Here is a 19,441-nt window from a genome sequence, read left to right as displayed (position 1 = left end):
TGTTGTCAAAAACCATTTTTACATATAAAGCCAACTCTCAATGGTTCAAACAACTGAACAACAAACAATTCAGTTGTAGACATTCTGCTGGTTTCATGGAAAACATCCATGAAGCATTAAGCTCTATATATGCTGGTAAGGCTATTCAATATTTATTTTCTAATATTGACAATGTTTATAATTTAAATATCAGCTTCTTCAAATTTTACCAATTGCCCTGATTGATTGCAAGGAATACATGGAGGACTATGGCAGACACACTTATTACAGAGCACGACTGCAACATCTTGCAAATAGCCATTCTCATCTCAATGGAAAAAAGGAATTTCTCATCACATTGTGTTGAATTTCATAATAACTTTGCATGGACATGCATTTAGGTTCATGATACAAAAATGCTTTTCTTTGATCCAGAGTGGACTTGGCATTACCTAAGTAAATTTTAGGTTACTCAGGAAATTTTCTATTTACCTGCTGGGATAAAGTTGATGGAACTGGTGATGAATTGTTATCTGTCCGGGCATACCGACCATCAGAAACGGAATAAGCAACACTTGCAAGACCACCCTCACGACCAGTTGCAAGGCTTGTTGGTGCTTGATAACCTAAGTCGTAGTAACCAGCCTGCTACAAAGAGAATAAAAACTTAATCCATTTGTTTTGTCTTAAATTGTTCATAAGTTTTGCTCAATAAGAAATTATAACCAACCATGTGTGGAATCCTTTGCTGCATTAACTGCAACTCTTCATAACTAAACACAGGTTGTTGGACACCAGCAAAGTATGGTAGACCAGTTTGGCTCATTATGTACTGAGTCCCCATGATAGGAGGAACACCAGGTGGAATATTAGGGAGACCCCCTGCCTTACCTGCAGCAAAAATCAGGCGAACATTAACAAACTACCCAATTAAACTATAACTATGTCAGTATTCACATACACTACTACAGTTCAAAGTGCAAGTGTTTTTTTGCAATTACATCAGCTTACCTGTAGAACTGGAAACTTTTGTTGACGATGAATTAGATGCATTTACTGTTTGACTACTAGTTGGAAGGCCCAATGCAGGTGAAACGTTTACATTAGTTGAAAGAGCACTACTGGTTGTGGCAGGAATTGTGCTGCTTAAATTTGAGCTTGTTGTAGTAGTTGCTTCAAACTAAATGGGAATGTAAAAGTTAATCATTTTTAAAATTATATACACTGCAGCACAAATTACAATATATACTACTGCATTTGGCCATAAGGTCATTATTTTAATGACCAGGTCAATGCCCTATTGACCAACCACTTACAGTTCACTCTCATTCATCTGTAGACTATCGCTATATAAAAAGAGCCTTATTTCACAGTTAATTCATACATGACCAGCATCATTTCTATGAACTATAATCAGAAGTATCATAAATAATTCTTGAGAGAGGAAATGTAATTGTTTCTGTTGAATGTCATTGATGTTCAATTATTTTATCCCCCAAGTGTTACAGTTTGTTCAAAGCAGAAATAACTCATGTGAACAGTTCAAAGGGATTAAGTGCATTTACCATTCTCTGTCAGCACTCTCATAACACCACTTTCACAAGAATTTCATCATCATAGTTGTTCTAACATTTGTAATGTGATTTAGCACTCTCTTTCTCATGACTTGCTAAAACCTTCTGTCGAGAACTAAGGATGCTATTATGCCTACCAGAAGGACCTTTCTCTATTTCTACTTAATTTTTGCACACCCTCCGCTTTTCAACAATGACATTTGACCTATAGTCAAATCAGCAAGTCCTTCACTTCTCTCTCCACCCAAGTTCATGAGCCTACACAACAATAAATCCTCCAGGCTGCAGTTTTGCCTACTACTTCCCACAATCATTCTTCAATCCTTGGTTTTCTATGCTTCACACTTCTCAAATCCAAAATGACCAGAATCTTAAAGTCTTATTGTTTTGCTAAGGTTTCAACATTAATTAAAATTAATCAAGTGCAATCTATCTAATCACAGATAGCTCAAATTTTGATGAAAATATAGTAAACCAGACAAGCTGCTAAAGGATATATCTTACAATTCTGGAAGAGGTATGTTTAAATATGAAAATATGGGATAGGCAAAACAACTATCAATTACTTATTGCCAACTATTTGGGGAATTGATTATTATTAATGATTCAAAATTGCAAGAATTTGACTTCTCAGAATTAAGGCAGGATAATAAAATTAGTAAAATGTGTTTTCCCCAGAACACTATTAGATAACATTTCATTCGAAATGCTAAATAGACTATAGACTACTAACATTTTTTCAAGATTTTCACAATTTCTCAGATGGAAAATTATTGGCACGCACAGAGAACTACACCATGAACAAAAGCGCTTAAGGCCTTAAAAGATACTGCATATTACTATTCTGATTCGATTTCCTCAAACAGGCTCAGCTATTAAAAGAGTATTTCCGGTTACTAACTGAAAAAAGATAACTCCCAAGTCTGGATAAATGAGAGTGAACTGTACATGAACTCAAAGCTGAAGCTAAAATTACAATTTACATCAAGCAACTAATATATGACACATGTCACCTAAAATTAGCACCATTAGTTAGTTCCAAACATTTATGGGTTGTGGAATTGGAATAAAAATGAAATAAATGCATCACTTAAATGTTAATAGTTTTTAACTACATACCTTGTAACACTTTCATTATCAAATTAATTTAAACCTCTGAAGGACCAGTGCTAGGAAATAATTGATTTGTAAGAAAGGGTATCGACTTCAACCAATTACATTCACTATTAATTTAGAAATTCCCTTTGAATCTAATGACAAGTCACTGAATGCCCACAACTTGTGTTGGTCATCATATTAAGAATGGCATTTAGCTTTGTTTTCCAATCAAAGCATTAAAAAGAATCATATTGTAATCATGCATTGACTTGACCAGTAAAAATTTACACCATTATTTTCATGGCAGATTGAGCAATAACAAAAGTAATTTAAAACATACATTGGCAGTCATATCATATTGCATTGTTGGCAATCAAGAATGCGCTTTAAAAAATAATCACAAATATGTACAAGGTGTGTAACAGGGACAGTAAACTGCCCCATATTTACTGGGTAAAGTTTTACATTGCCTATATTAAATAAAACACTATAAATAAGTAGAGGAAATGGTATCATATTACATTAAGTCCTGACATATGCTAAATTTAACATAGTTTAAACTAAAGACATCCAGTAAAAACTATACTACTATGCCGATGACTTTTGGGATAAAATATTTTTCCTAGATTCAAAAATTGTCCTTTCAGAAGAACAGTTTCAATAAAATCATCCAGTATTATTTCATACTATAAATTACCTACATTAACTATCATTGTCTTTAAATAACTAGCAAAACAAAATTAGACAATGTTGCTCCATGAAGTACATTGCTATGTAAACTGGCCACATTCAGAATGAATTTTAATATGTAAATACATTTAAAATATGATTTTTCCAATGAACAGTATTGCACAAGGAGGTTGTCATGAGGACAGCATTAAACAAAATAAATCCATATAACATCTCTTAAAAGAAAGAGCATTACTAGATACAGTACCTTACGTTACCATAACTACACACTGATCCTTCCGAAAATATACTTTTCTTTCTTAAATGAATTATTATTATTGTATCAGTTTCAGAAATAACACAACATTTAACTGCACAGCCAAATCTTAGTTAACACATATATTAAAATAAATTTTTATAATTCATTGCACCAGTGGATTTAGTAACGCAGACATTTAGTATTAAAAAGGTTTAGCAGAAAAAAATTAAGTATTAAAAAGGTTTTCTGCTAAACATTTACAGATCACCAAACATATGCTTCAAATTAAAAACAAAATGGTTATTATAAAAAACACCAGAAAAAAATACAAGAACTTGGGGAAATTCCCAAATCATAGGTCAAAGCATGAAGGGTCCAAAAACGTTCCACGCCAAGACAATGAAATACATGCATAAACAAATAGGAAATCTGGGAAAACAGAATGCAATGGGCATGTACCTATGCAAGATTTGAAAAAAAAAAACTAAGAAACAAAGTGACATTTTAACACACTGCCTATGGAATTCTATTCCCCTTAATTTAAGTTGAATTGCATATTCTTATTACATGCGTGAATATTAATTCAAAGTCAGCAAAACAAGAGAATTAGCTAAACAGATCATTAGTCATTTGTGGAGTATTATATGAAACTAAATTAAATCCAGAACAGAGAGTACAATGCTTGAGGAGCATAAAAATGATAATTTAAGTATTTCTTTTCATATTAAAAAAAATCTGAAAAACTATCAATCACATTTACCCTTGTTTATCGTTTACTTTCAAAATAATTTTTCAGATGATTGAGCCCTCTTAATTTACGAAAACTAATCTCATATGACCAGAACATTACTTTCTCCACACGTTCCTATGTTGAATTTCAAAATCTTACGTATCACCTAAGGGTTAGCAGGCAAGGACAAGTGTTAACTATGATTAAGGCCAGCCAATGAGAAAAAACTTGTATGATTAAAGATGTGAATAGGACTGCTATATTGATGGTAACTTATTGCATTACTAAGGCTTGTTAGTATTTTTTCTTCTTTGGCAAGATTAAATGAAAACATAAATTCAAAATCATCTCCTAACACATTTATTCTTCAATATGTGATCATTTAATTTAGAAATATTATTTCATTTGGGGTGGATTGAGTACGAAATTTGCCTTCTTTAGCACTTATCTAGCTTTAGTCGACATTCAGAAGGGCCAAGTAATCCATACATAAATGAGATTTCATAAATTTATTGGATGATATGAAATAAATTGTAATTATAACAAAAGTCAACTCTAATCCCTTTTAAATGTTCATATTCCACACTTAATTCCATCATGTTTCAGTGAGAAAAATAAAATTGCACTACATGGAAATTAGTGTCTCAATAAAAATAGTTCTCAAATATCCTGCAATATTTTTGAGTGCTTAAGTCACACATTAAAAAAAATTCTCTCATATTCTACACTATCTGAATGGTATTTTGAGGAAGCCACGTGCCTAATTGCATTTTAAGCCATTGTTACAAATTGAAAATAGATAAGCCACTTCCAGTACGTGCATGCAGCCTAAATGTAATCAGGCCAGAAGCTGTTTACTATCAACATTGTATAACGATTTTGTCGTAATGACAAATAGTTTTTGTGCCCACAAAAACAGAAATGAAATATTATTAAGAAAAATGATTAGAATATGTCCTTAAGACCTAAAAACATGAATTTCCATTGAAATCTCAAGTCAAATTTTTTTAAAGAAAGCCATATGTATGGAGAAAGAAAAATTCATAGCCAATCTAAGAATTAATCTGGTTGATATCTCAACTTTCACACTCACATTAGATAAAACCAAAAGCACAGATTAAGTGGAAAATAGCAGACACTTCAACTAAACAGTGATCAATTACCAATTATTTAAAAAGAGCACAAGAAATTGAATATTTTTGCAATAATTAGGTGACCTAATAATAGATCCCTAAACATAACGTCTCCACGCTCACACTAATGACAAAGACTTTGGTCAAGGCTGACAAATTATATAAATTACTATAAACGTGGCTTGATATAAAATCTGCAGACTTCATCCTAATACATGTGATATAAGACTCAGATAAAAATATATTATGTATTTGTTGTCCATGCAATAATGATAAAAAACAGAATTCGAGTGCTAGTATTCATATTTTGCCATCATAATTAGAAACAGAACTCAAAATTTCAACCTACAGACTGCGAGGCCATAATATACACAAGAGAAATCATTTTTGATATTAGAAAATGAAATTTACAACATAAGGGTACGCACTAACTTTGAATCCTACATTGATACATTACATTAATCATCTTAAGTCACAATACACCTATGAATTTACCTGGGGCTCCTTAGACGAGGCATTTAGTGAGCTACCAATCTTGGAGCCACCAGTTCCCGTCGTATGCAAAGCTGAATGACTTTGAGATGTGGCAACTGACGAACTGCCATAGCTATTCTGGTATTGCCCCGCACTTGATGTGTAGCCTCCTGAACTACCACTCGACTGTCCCATACTCGAGCTTGCATAACCACTCTGCCCAGAAGACTGGTAAGTTGACTGGCTGGGGTATGAGGAATTAGCTGAGGCAGATTGACTCATTGAAGATGGGAAAGAGGAAGGTGGACCAGGGGGGGCGGACGGTGTAGAGGCTGTACTGCCAGCCACCTAGTGGAGAGAATTATTTAGGCACTCACAGAATGATACACAACAAGGACACAAACAGAGTGAGGTTTCCATTGCCATTAATATGACTATACTGCTAAAAAATTAAACCTTGTCGAGACAGATAACTTGAAAATGCAAGAGGCAAGAAAGGCTGATATCACAGTTATAATACAGCCAACCAGTAACTTATAGAGACAGTTAATAAATATAAAAATTCAACAGCACAAACCAATACAAATTTAGACGTGAATTTAGTTTGGTTTAGCACATGCATACTCTGAATTTGTTAAGGGAAACCAAGGAAGTAACATTAGGCGTAAAATCCATGTGTGTAATTACTAGATGAATAACACAATTTTAAGCTTACACATTTGCATTCCAGAATTAGAAAGCACTGCATCATTACTTATCATGTAGTGAGTTTTTACTTAGATAAATACATACCAGCTACGCCAATTAAATAAATTAAAATTATAGTTTCACACAAGTCTGAAGAAATCCAGTATTAACCTATTGAATTTTAGTTTTACTTACGGTGCCAAATGGAATGAATTTGACATTTAAGCACTTATACAGCATGGAAAGGAAATTCTTCAGATTTAATTGCATTTTTTGGGGAAAAAATTTGGAGCACTGGGGAAAAAGCAATATTTTAATTTGAACCAGGAAGGAATTCTAATCCATTACACCATGAAATTTGTACTAATTAGATTACAGAATAGAATTTAGATGGATTATGTAATGATTTTGAATGGGGAATAACTAATGTAAATATGAGTGTTTATGAAGTAAGATTTGGTGCTTTCCCAGGACATCTGCTGAATGAAGTTTTTTCGGGTCCTCCACCAGGTCATGGGTTCTATGTTGGCCAACGTTTCGACACTTGACTTGGGCATCGTCCTCGGGGCTGATGAGGACAATACTCGAGTCAAGTGTTGAAACGTTGGCCAACATGGAAGCCCCTATTCAGTGGAAGATCCAAGAAAACTTCATTAAGGAGTGTTTATATATTTACACGGATTTCTTGGAAAAAATTTAATGTTTATATACTTAGTTCAAATTTAAATTCTATTCTCAAGGAATGACAGTAGAATGCCTTTGATATACATGAATATGAAGCTTATTACAAATGCAAAACAAATATTAATAAATATGCAACTTATAACCTTATATAAAATTTAAGAATTATAGTTGAACAAAATTAAATAAGCACATTATAATGCACCAGCTCAGCTGCTTCATCCGTTGACATAATTATTTGGAATAAATAACAACGAATTCACAGTTAACGTTTCTGTATATTTATATAATTACTAAAATTAGGAAATACTTATTTGCTGTCTTCATTAATAAATCAGCTGGTCCAATATCACAACTGAACTAGATGTTATCATACTATATGTCATATAATAACGTATGGACCATCCTTAACTACCACTCAATGAAGTGATGTCTGTAGAATGACCATATGGAATAAATTTCACAGCCTAAGCCTTTGTTTGTCTATTCATTCTGTGGGAAAACTGGATTATTAAACAGTTCTTCCAAAATGAAGAAGTTCTCTTTAAGTTTCTTCATCAATATCAGTATTGCGCCAAGGCACAAGGGAGCTTGGAAAAGATATCAAGAAAAGAGCTGGCAAGTGTGCAAGACTTCATATTTGCAGATCATGAGAACTATGCAATTAATTCTTTGAAGCTCAGTTTAATTAAATACTTTTAAGTGGAAATCAAATTTCTCTGAACATTTTCCATGCATTAACAATAAGAGATTGCTTTATCTCCACCCAAGAACAAGCTTAAGTAATAGTACCCATTCTAATTCCATTGAACATCTTGTGGTGCCTCGAAGTAAACGATCAAAAAAACCTTAAAATGCTGTGATTTTCTAGTACTCTCGCTCAATACCGTGTCAAAAAACACATTGATTATTTTCACACTGAACATCCCCATTAAGCTTAACAGATTTCATCAAGCAGGAAAGATCTTTTAGGGCATAGAGAGTGAAAAGTGCACTTTCATATGCACTTTTTAAGAAATTGCAAAGAAAATATATAGCAATTGGAAACAAAAAACATTGGGGTCTATTCCAATTCGAGGGTCAAACAAATGGGCAAAATTTCTCATTAGTGAAAAAACGAGGTTAAAAGGCCTTGAAAATGCAAATACCTTCTAGTATTTCCTCAATACCCTTCCCATAATGTTTTTTCAAGCGCCAGTACCCCCTGTCCACTCCTTGGTCAGTTTCCTATTATTAGAATTTTGGAAAGAGATGATGGAAGGATATAAGAAAGGGAGAGAGAACAGAAAAAGTGTGGCAGTTTAAAGGAAGATGTAGGGCCGATGATGGAGTCATTGAAAACTCAATGTAGACAACCCTCATAATCAATGACAAATCCTGAGGAGCCATGGACTGAAGAAAGCTATATTACAATTCAAAAGTTATATACAAAAAAATATGCATGGTGTATGAAAGGTTTATGTGTAAAAATATACATGCGCACACCTTTCATAAATTTGGAAAAGAATTCAGAATTCAGTACTTAAAAATTGATTTTGCTATTGAGTTGCCATGACCTGTGCATTTCAGCCTAACTGTCTTGTACATTGCAGCTGTCACTGACATATTCACTATCTAGAGTTGCAACAAGAGACAGCTAAATTACTAAATGTAAAAATATAATTTTTAATAACTGTACAATTTATGTTGGCACTTGGAACAAATGTTCAAGGGTCCTACTCAAGAAGTATTGGTCGACAGTTGGTGGTAGATAGCAATCATAAGACTAAATGGAGTATTAGGGTTTAAAGTAGGCACCAAAAAAAATCTACAATTATGTCAGATAATGGAACATCAAGCAGATACTTCCCTTTAATATTCAAATATAAATTGGATTCGATTATGACCTAAAGCAAAGAGAGTACATGGTATCCACTTCAAATGTAACTGAGCTCTCACTGGGGACTGTTTGCAAACTGGGATGGATGAAGTTAGGGGTGAAACAGCCACTTACTCCAGTGACCATTTCCCATGATTTCCCTAGTTTTGTTAGGAAGACAACACCAGGAGTCACCAAATAACTTAATGCTAAATGAGCTTCCATGCAAAATTTCCCCGGGTGGTTTTATCCGAGTGAATTTAATACAGGGGAACCTAATTTGAGAGTTTTTGAAGGAATCTGGAATTCTGAACATAATTATCAGTAAAATAAGCCAACCAGGGATAACCTACAACAGCAAGCTGAAGTTGTACTGTGGGTAGTAAAACTTAATGGTGATAATTTATGACTTAGTAACTTATTACTGTTCATTTCACCATTGAAAATATAAACTAGCATCACTAAATGTATCAGTATTTTAAGGAGCAAATAAGTTTGTGGTCTACTGTTGGGTAATTCCAAGTAATTCAAAAGTCATAAACATTCTAAGATATAATCATATACAAAAGTTATATTTCCTAATATAATGAGGTGTGCAACCAAAAATTTCTAATCTAGAAATTCAATCATCTAATTATATTTCTTGAAGGAAAGTAATTTGAATTTCATGCAAGTCATATTAATACATTATCCTCTTGAATTAAAATTTCATTAGCTAACAACCTGGCATCCTGATAAATGGTCATAATATGACAATCTTTCATAAAATAATTTCAATTCAGAAATATATATATATTTTTAAACACTGATTCTCTACTCTTACAGCATGTCATTTAGTAAACTTCTTCAAAACAACTTATTTATTCCAAATAAAATCTCTTAAGTGTCATCCTCTTGTAATTCCACAATGCAACACCTTTGAGTAATGACCATTTATCTTATCTTTCCAGATAAGCCAGTGCTTTGAATTACCATATGATAGCCAAATATTAATCAAAATTTTTATCAAAATAGTACTACTAATAACATGTTATCAAAAAAGAACTTAAAAGTTCCCTGGAATTCTATGATAATATAACTGCCTGGGTGATAAGCCTGATGAAGATACTGATAATGGAACAGACCACTATGAATAAGTCTTAAATGTGGACCAATGGGAAAAGAGAGGAGCTTTGGACACCAGAAGTCTCTAGAGCAGAAACAAATGAGGGTAAGAGGATAAACGGGGAATCAAAGGCTGGAGAGGGTACAATTTTATATTAGGCTTGCAGAGAAGTACTCAAACCAGACAAAAACTAGAATGAGAAAAATACACAAACAGAAGGATGAAAAATGCTAAGAAAAGTTTGAAATGAATGAAGAATACACCAGAAGAGTTTTTACAAAAGGAGTGATCAGGAGAATAAAAAATACCCGGTATAATATAGAAGTGAAATCGGTAAATGCAAGGTTGATACAAAGATTACTGCAGCTAAAGTAAGGATTCTCAGATGAGATCATACGTTATTTAGGAGGATTGTCTGAGATATTTTCTACCTCAACATGTAATTGAGAACATACAAAAGTTAGGGAATATGCTTGCATATGCATTGAAATGTACTCACCAAAATTTCAGTCACTTTGGACACTCACTTATTTGACAATTGCTTAAATGAGTCATTGTGAGGACTACTATGAAAACAGCAAAATATTGAGGATTGAGCTTTCATTAAAATTTGTTTTTTAAGTTAATACACCTATACAAATCAAAGAAAAGTTTGACAATGTGTATGGGGGCTCGGTAGCATCATTTGCAACCATGAAATTTTGTGTAGCTGAATTTAAACATATCGGCTTGGCTGATGAAATGAGTTCATGAGGCAAAATTTGTGACACCCACGGATAATATTGAAAAAGTTCACCAAATGATATGGGGACGTTCAAATTCAAAAAAGGTTAAAGATATAGCAGAAGCTATGGGTGCATAAAAAAACATGCTTGTAATATATATTGACTTAACAAATGAGCTTGCATTTGTTAAGTCAATATATTTGCTTGCTTGCATTAGTTATCTGTATGTTGCTGAGTTTCCTCACTTTGGACCAAAAACTCTTTTGAGTGAACATTTCCAAGAAACTATTGGGAGTCATTTAAGCAATGCATCAGATTTTTTGCATCAATGCGAAATTTTAGATGAAACTTGGATCCACCAATACACTCCATAGACGAAAGAACAGCCAAAATAGTGGACTTCAAAGGATAAACCTGTTCCGAAAACATGAAGCTGATTCTATCACCTGGGAAGGTGATGGTGACAGCTTTTCGGGCTAGTCAAAGAATTGTGTTCATCAATTGGACCAAGATTAATCAGCGTTAATGTTAACACCCTTGTAAGACATATAACGGGTTATGAAGAAGACTGGTTGACCCGAAAGATGATAATGAGAATGGTGGAATTTCATTTTATGCACATGAGAACTCCTAAATTGAATTTTTTTCTAAAACATATCATATGGGATTAACACTGGGAGGACATGGGTCCAAATTCTGGAGACTGCAGATATTTTTCAGTCCCACTCTATACTTGAGGTGTTTTGTGTGAAGCATTTTGAATGAAGTATGCCATCCATCCAATGGGACATTAAACTGCAGAACCATGGACACCTTTCGTTAGGAGTAAGCCAATGCCGATGCTGGGTTTCTCTCCACCCTTGCTCCTTTCCCATCCATCCCTAATGGTGCAAATGATCTTAACCATCGAAGGCCTTCCCTATAACTACTATTACGACTGGAGAGACTTTACAAATTATAATAATGACTATAAAACCATCAGTTGTGAATATGAATGTTTGTATCCTGAGACTGTTTCTCAACGCACAGCTTAAATAATCATATTGATGGCTGTGCTCATCGTCGTGAGCAGTCTTCTTAAATATAGACACAAACCCTTTTTTTTAAATCCATATTTCATAAACAACAGCCTTTGTATACTAAGTATGCAGTGAATACTAAGGTTAGGATTACATCGTTATATTTTAAAATAAATAATATAATAAAGAATTCTGCATTTCTGCCCCATCTTTCAGGCAGTTGATCAAAACATAACTTGATTTATTATGAATTCGGTGCACAGCATACTAAGGTAACTTAAAATTAAGGAACATTAACATTCCTTCCACCTAAGAGCACAAGCTAGCCACAGGTTTGATTTAAATATAAGTCATGTCTTTAAAGCAAACTATTTCCATACACATGTCATAAAGGGACCCAAGTCTCATTGACAATTAAGAGGGTTGGATAGACTTTTAAATGTACTTTTGGTTCACTTGATGTCCTAAGTTTTTTAGCAAGGTGTTGGGTGGATACTATGAAATTAACACATTGAGACTGTTAAAAAAAGCTAGATTTTCCACAAGGGTCACACAACAAACAAGAAAAAGAGCACGAGGAGCATAAAACTTAACACAAGGAGACAATGGCAGCAACTGGGAACAGAAACAAACTTAAGTGATTTCGTTGAAATTGACAAAGCAGTTACAATAACAACAATACCATTAACAACAATAATGATCTTTGATACTCAAAATGCAAGCAGTGATATAGATGATATGGAAGAATTTGCCTACTAAATTAAGAGGTCAAGCTATGCAGTTCCTTTTTCAAGTGTTAAATAAGTACTGCCACTGTACCTACACTGTTGACCTGTTCACCAATGAACTACCCTATCATGCCAATACTAGTTAAGGCAGTATTTCATTTTCAAGGTTCTGATAACATATTTTATCTGCAACTCATTACAAGCTTCTGGTGAGAATTGAATTTTAAATTTGATTTTCTGACACTTCAATTATCTAAGCAATTATTATATATTTTACCAGGGAAACATTACTACCAAAGCCATAAAAAAGCATAAAATCAGAAGTCTCAATATTTAATCAGAGAGTTTAATAAATATCACCTTCCCTAAGATTATCATTCCAAACATTTTTGAAAGCACCTTTTAAACCCCTAGGAATTGTATTATGGGCTAATCTAGCACACCCGAGGAATATGACTGAAATAATGCATGAAGAGACAATGGCATAAACTTAGGTAAAATATATCTAATCCATTGAATCATTGCAAGGAGTGATATATTAGTGTCAAGACACCATGAAGGCCTTGTGTCATTATGTTATGCACTCACTCAACATGGATAGCAATTTTTTTTACCTGATATGCAGATGAAGTGGCTACAGATGAAGAAGAAACAGTAGGTGCAGGTACAGACTGACTTCCTGAAGACTGATAAGAAGATGAAGACGAAACCGATGGTTGGCTTGAGGCGTATGACCCACTGCTATTTCCCGAACTGGAAACCCCAGCACTACCACTCACAGCATTTCCACCCACAACACTCTGAGCACTAGAGTAACTTGGGGTAGAGTTTGAAGCTTGGCTAGAGGAATATGATGAGTTTGTGGCCTGGCTGGCATAGCCAGAATTGGACTGACTTTGAGGAAAACTGTTTTGAGACTGTGAATTTTGATAAGGCGTTGATGATGACTGTGCCTGTAAAGATGAAAAATACAGAAACAATATTTAACCCCAATCTATTAGGAAAAGTGACATACTTTCAATAAGTATAAGCTCATCAGGACAACAGCTAGCAATTTCGTTGCATAACAAAAAGAATGTATGACACCATGCATGAACAATCTGTCACGAAATTAACCCACCACAAACAAAAGAAAAATGCTTTCAACCAGTCGGCAAACATTTACTCATAATTTAACATGCTCATTACTAACATTTCTTCTTTAACAACACCAAATATTAATACTAAATCTTTTGAAATCACATATTTCTGCAGGAAACCAGCTGCATGACAATTGACCAAAACTGAAACACCAGTAACCATCAGCCTGCACCAAAAAATGTATTTCATATAGTAAATCCATTAATCTAGTGCCTCCTTAACTCACCGAGATAAGGGGAAACAAAATTTTGTCAGCTTATCATACATAACAACTTTACGATAGCACAAAAAACCTAACTATACCTGACTGGAAGTGTACCCTGATGATGTTGAATAACTTGATGGAGCCTGATAAACTGTAGCACTAGGTTTTTGATTCTGATAAGAATTCTGGTATGTCACTGTACTGGAAGCTGAATACGATAGTCCTGCATCACTTTTCCCAATATCCATACTTGAAGATCCAGAGCCAGAAACTCTTGGTTGAGAAAATGCTGGTTGACTTGGCTTGTGCTCAGCATTTTGGTTTGAGGGAAATGGAATATTTTCTGGCCCTGACAGCTGCTTACATCGGAAAATAATGTTATAATCAAACTGCTTAAGGTTCATTATAATGGTTTCATATCACACAAATCTTACCTTCTGATTTTGCCCAAGAGAAATCCCAGCTTGGGTGTGCTCTTTACTTGATTGCTGACTTGAACCAGAATAACCATCAAGGTTTGCTGACTGACTTTTTGATGTGCTGGTTGCATTGAGATCCATTGCTGAAGATGTCCCTGAATTTGACACTGAATCCATTGAATTACCAGTGGCAGCACCAGAGAATTTTGACTGATCCGAAGAAAAGTCAAAGGAACTTGTTTCACTCCCGAACTCCAACCCACCAAATTGCACGTCCAAGAAACTAATACTACTGTTGATTGCATCACCTGGCATTTCCACAGCAGTTGATGGAATCTGGAGACATAAGAGATCAAATGTTAAATTTTTTGAAATGTCTATTAGTTTCACTATTAATTAATTGCTAATATCATCAAAATATTTACCTACTGAAATAAATACAACAGCCCTTGCACTTATAATTTACCTTAGCTAAGTTATTAATCCTTGATGTAATCATCCATTTTTACCTTTTAAAATGGAGCATGCATGAAAATTGAAAAAATCCAAACATTTCGATACATAGGTACACAATAATTTAAAGAAGATTCTTGCATTAAAAATTAGTCTGGAAGCATGCCTTTCTAATTGCATTCTATTTTATACAGATCTGCTACTGCTACAGTTATTTCATCTCCATGAGATGAAAGTCAAATCCATGAGAAAAAGAAGAAACATATGATTTAAACACTTCATTTACTCTAATACGTAGCACTTCTTTATTCTAATTCTTAGTACTCCACGTATATGTAGAGTACGTCATATTATATACACCTACATATAAAATATATGATAGGATAGGTAGATCACCTGAATCACAATCATATGAATTAGGTGCATTAATTATCTTTTTACGCACATCACCGAATTCACTCTCCGAAGTTAACTCTTCCTCATCTTCTAGCACATGCGTTGAAATATTGCCTAAAGGTTTTTCAAATCCATTGTTTACACAAGTCTCTCTGACACCCCTCCAACTTTCCAGTATCCACTGGCTTATTTCTATGTAAGACACACTTTTAATCCTTCATGATTCTGTGAAGTCTTTCATACCAGACATCATCCACTTTCCCCAACTAGAACGTAACTTTGATTTAAAAGAATTATTAATGGATAAATCATTCTCTACCGCGGCCCATGATTTATGAATCGTGGATCGCAGTAGTCCAGGGGGTAGAGTGTTGGACTGCTGACCGGAGGGTCCCGGGTTCGATTCCCGGACAAGGCACTCTGAGCACCTGCAGCCCCACCCAAGCTATGTGATTTTTCGGGTACCAGGTCTTCCTGGGAAACCGCAAACGACACAGGGAAAGCAACTGGTCCCCCTACCCTGATGTGTGAATTTCACACGCCGTCGGGCTTAGTACTGGGTGAACTCTGCTATCACCTACCAAACCGACCTTCGGGTTGATTACTGTGCTTATGGTTTTTTTAATGAATAAATCCTGGCAGCCTGACATTTTTGTTTTGTGAAATTGGTGACTTCCACCTTAATCATCGCTATATACGATTTTCTTCTCCACAAGTAATTTTCTTGAGAAAATTCTAAATTACGAAAGCTTATCTCAATTCAGGTTTGACACAACCGCCATGTAGGTGGCACTTACATAGAACTTGGAGGGTGTCGAGAACCACTGAAAGCCGATACTGACTGGGCGAAGTAAAGCAAGCAAAATAAAGAAAATTCTATTTCATTCATTCTTTAATTTTTTTATATTTGATTGGCTGAAAGTTACTATACATAGCAAATAAAAGGGCATATAAACCTATGTCTCATTTCGAGGTACGAATCATATCCAAAAAGCAATAAGACAGCATATTGTGTTGGCTTGTAAATATTGTTTATTTTTTATCCTTCTGTGGTTTGGAATTAATTTCAATCGCCTGCCTCTAATCTTCTGTATACCTACAGTAGATATAGCTACAGGCAATTATGATGTCATTTATTCATTGGTTTTTACCATCTATTAGTGCATGGATATAGACGTATTTTTACACACAATATATATAACTTATACGTGCATATACATGTGTATACAGATGCGTGGCTTCTATACACATTCAAGATAACTATGAAGCTCTGGGTGCACGTTATGCATAAGGTGCACATTATCCATGGGAAAATACGGTACTTGGAAATTTAATATTTATGTAATTAAGAGTGTTAACACATTTAGTTAAATGTTTTAACACTAATCCTCTGCAGGACTGATTTTGAAAAGTGGCAACAACATCCAACAACAGAGCAGAATTAGCTTGTCCACTGTTCTCTCTTTGAGGGACCCCTGAGGGAATCCAGGATGAGCTTACATTGAGTAATTTGCACATTATGAGCTGTGATATGACAGTAATTAACATGAGGTGAATTACCTTAGATGGTGGAGGTACACGTGGCCTTTGTGTTTTTGTCCTAGCAGGCAGAGACTGGGTAACAGTACTTTGAGAAGCTGCAGGAGGGCCAGTTGCTTGAACCTTCATTTGGCTGCTATAGCTAGCTGCGGAACCTCCAAAACTTGATGTAGAGAAAGATGCTGAGAGTGCATCTAAAGAATTATAAATACAAAAATTTATAAATTATTCAAGAGCATTTATCAAAGTACTGCATTACACAACTAAAAAAATTATTTAAAAAACAATTATTCACTTGAGCACAAATTACCACAAAAGTTTGTGAACATTTCATAGACATACATAACAGTGTCATATATTTACAAGAACCAAAAGGTTTGCTAGGAAAAGAGATCAAGGCGATTGAAAGCGAACAGGTGACTTCATTTTGCATTCCAATAAAATGGTGATGTTACATAAAACACTCAAAACATCGCAATGATGAAAGAACATTTAGAGGAAATACATTGTAAATGCAAATATTTCCTACAAAATGATGATCACCAAGACTATTTAACCATTAATGTTTGTTATTCTCATTTTGACATAAAATATGCTAAGGCCCAACTACAATAAACACCAACTTTTTAACTAGAATACTATATACGAAGTTACTAAATAAATGGCTCACACATACACAAATTAATGAATACTTTAACCCCATCTGCTCATAAAATTTACGTTACACAATGGTGATTACCACTATGGAAAAGAATCAAGTGCCTAAAAATATGCTTCAGACTCAAGCCCATGAAGGATTACCTCTTCTACCGGAGGTTAATGGAAAATATGAGAACATCTTTGCAAATAGCTTCCTACTATAACTGCTTTAGAAACAGCAGGGCACTCATGATACACTTGATGGAATTAGAGAATCAATTGCAGGTATTATAACATGCAGATGTGGAAATACTTTGAGGTGGAAAGAGAGGACGATGACACAAAGCAATAGCATTCAATATTGTCAACATTACATGTACCTGCCATAATGCTTTAATGTCATTTACATGGTACATTATGAAAGTAATGTGCACTATTTAATTTATGTCTCGGGTAAAAATACAGATATAACTGGGATGGATACTGATCGTTCTAATGGATATGCTTAACATTATACAAAATACTCTCCCCTGCATCAATACGCTTGTGGAAGGTGTCTGCCATGCCTGGAAGGCACCCTCAAAGTCCTGGACAGGAATGTCTCTCAGGAACATGCTCATGGATTTTTGCATTGTCTCCCAATGCTTTCCTTTCAGCTCACTCTTCAGTTGTCCAAACAAAAAATTGCACAGAGCCAAACCGGGACCATAAGGGGACCAGGGGACCACCAGGGTGGTGCCCCCGGCCAGGAAGTTGAACAGTGAACGACATATGGCAACATTTTCACCACAAGTTTTGCACAGAACTTTCAATTTCCAGATCCTTGGTCACTACCCCATGTCCCGCAAATGTGGGCATGTTTAGGTTGTCAGTAATTTTTTGGATGCTCAATCGACAGTCAGAACGCAAAACTTCACAAACAGAATTCACATTTTCCTCCACACTGGCCGTTGTAGGACTTCCAGAATGGGATTCGTCAGTCGTTAATCCAGGCACTCAAATGCCTTATGCCACCTCCCAGACTGCAACCTTGGAAGGCCTCCTGAAGCATCTGGAATGTTTCGGTTGCATTCTTTCCAAGCTGCACGCAAAACTTGATGACACATTGCTGTTCAAGCGAGCATTCAAAATATCTCCCTTCTCGTGAAGGCATGTCTTTCCGCTCAGACTGCTCTGAGTAAACTGGCAATCTATTACATTGTAAAGGCAGACCGCCCCAACATATTTCCCCACCATTTTACTAGGCTGCCATGGATAGTCTCTTAACAACAAAATCCAGCGCATTACTTTCATAATAGACCATTTTGTATTCAATATCATCGACAGCCACTCATACCAGACTGCCATAAGACAAGGTGTAAAAGGAATGCAATAATGCTGCTGAGTTAAAATCAAGGTGGCAATATGAAACCACACAGTATCTGCCATACTCCTAAGATCTGAGCCTTTTCGCTTTTGAATTAAGTGGTCAAAGGCTATTTGAAGCGTTGAAAACACTGTAGGACAGCCCAACCAACATTACTTAATAAAAATATGCAGACACTCACTGATTGTGCCAAATAGAAAGAGAATATGGAATATTACATTAATTTGAAAAATGAACTTTATTCTCATTATTTCCATTGTACCTCACTTCACCTTCGTGTAAATGCACTGTAGGCTGCTCATACAGGCCCAGATAGCATCAACACAAAATCTTCTAAAATATGGCAAACTTTTGGGGGCCAGCTTCCATTTGGACAGCTATGGGTTGTCGACCGTACAAAAATATATAAATCAATGCCAGTCAGATGAAATGAAAAAGCATTTCTAACCAAACACCGAAGAATTTCTTTTTTGGGCATAGTTATGCTTAATTAGCAAATATCTTACCTTAGGAATATTCTAATATTTATCCCCCTTTTTCCTGATGCTGTTTATGTTTAAACTTT

The 19,441-nt window shown here is 34.9% G+C and overlaps 1 protein-coding gene across 7 annotated transcripts in view; it reads right to left on the bottom strand.

The window, feature by feature from the left end:
• Positions 1–19,441, bottom strand: part of lig (ubiquitin-associated protein-like lingerer) — a 57,989-nt gene that overhangs the window by 25,682 nt on the left and 12,866 nt on the right. For 4 of the 7 annotated variants that reach the window (XM_071585927.1, XM_071585951.1, XM_071585943.1 and 1 more), the window contains exons 9-16: positions 16,893–17,065; positions 14,499–14,819; positions 14,163–14,420; positions 13,334–13,672; positions 5,938–6,264; positions 991–1,159; positions 710–870; positions 472–627 (exon numbers count right to left, since the gene is read on the bottom strand). In XM_071585927.1, the coding sequence (XP_071442028.1) occupies positions 472–627; positions 710–870; positions 991–1,159; positions 5,938–6,264; positions 13,334–13,672; positions 14,163–14,420; positions 14,499–14,819; positions 16,893–17,065 (1,904 nt within the window). The remainder of the gene's footprint in view (positions 1–471; positions 628–709; positions 871–990; positions 1,160–5,937; positions 6,265–13,333; positions 13,673–14,162; positions 14,421–14,498; positions 14,820–16,892; positions 17,066–19,441) is intronic. The other 3 variants (XM_071585936.1, XM_071585978.1, XM_071585968.1) reach the window with 3 other exon arrangements.

Source organism: Hetaerina americana, unplaced genomic scaffold, assembly GCF_022747635.1.
Source record: "Hetaerina americana unplaced genomic scaffold, ioHetAmer1.1.p SCAF_1, whole genome shotgun sequence".
NCBI classification, from domain to species: Eukaryota; Metazoa; Arthropoda; class Insecta; order Odonata; family Calopterygidae; genus Hetaerina; species Hetaerina americana.
Note: the sequence above shows the minus strand (reverse complement) of the source record. Positions and strands in the feature narration are given on the sequence as shown.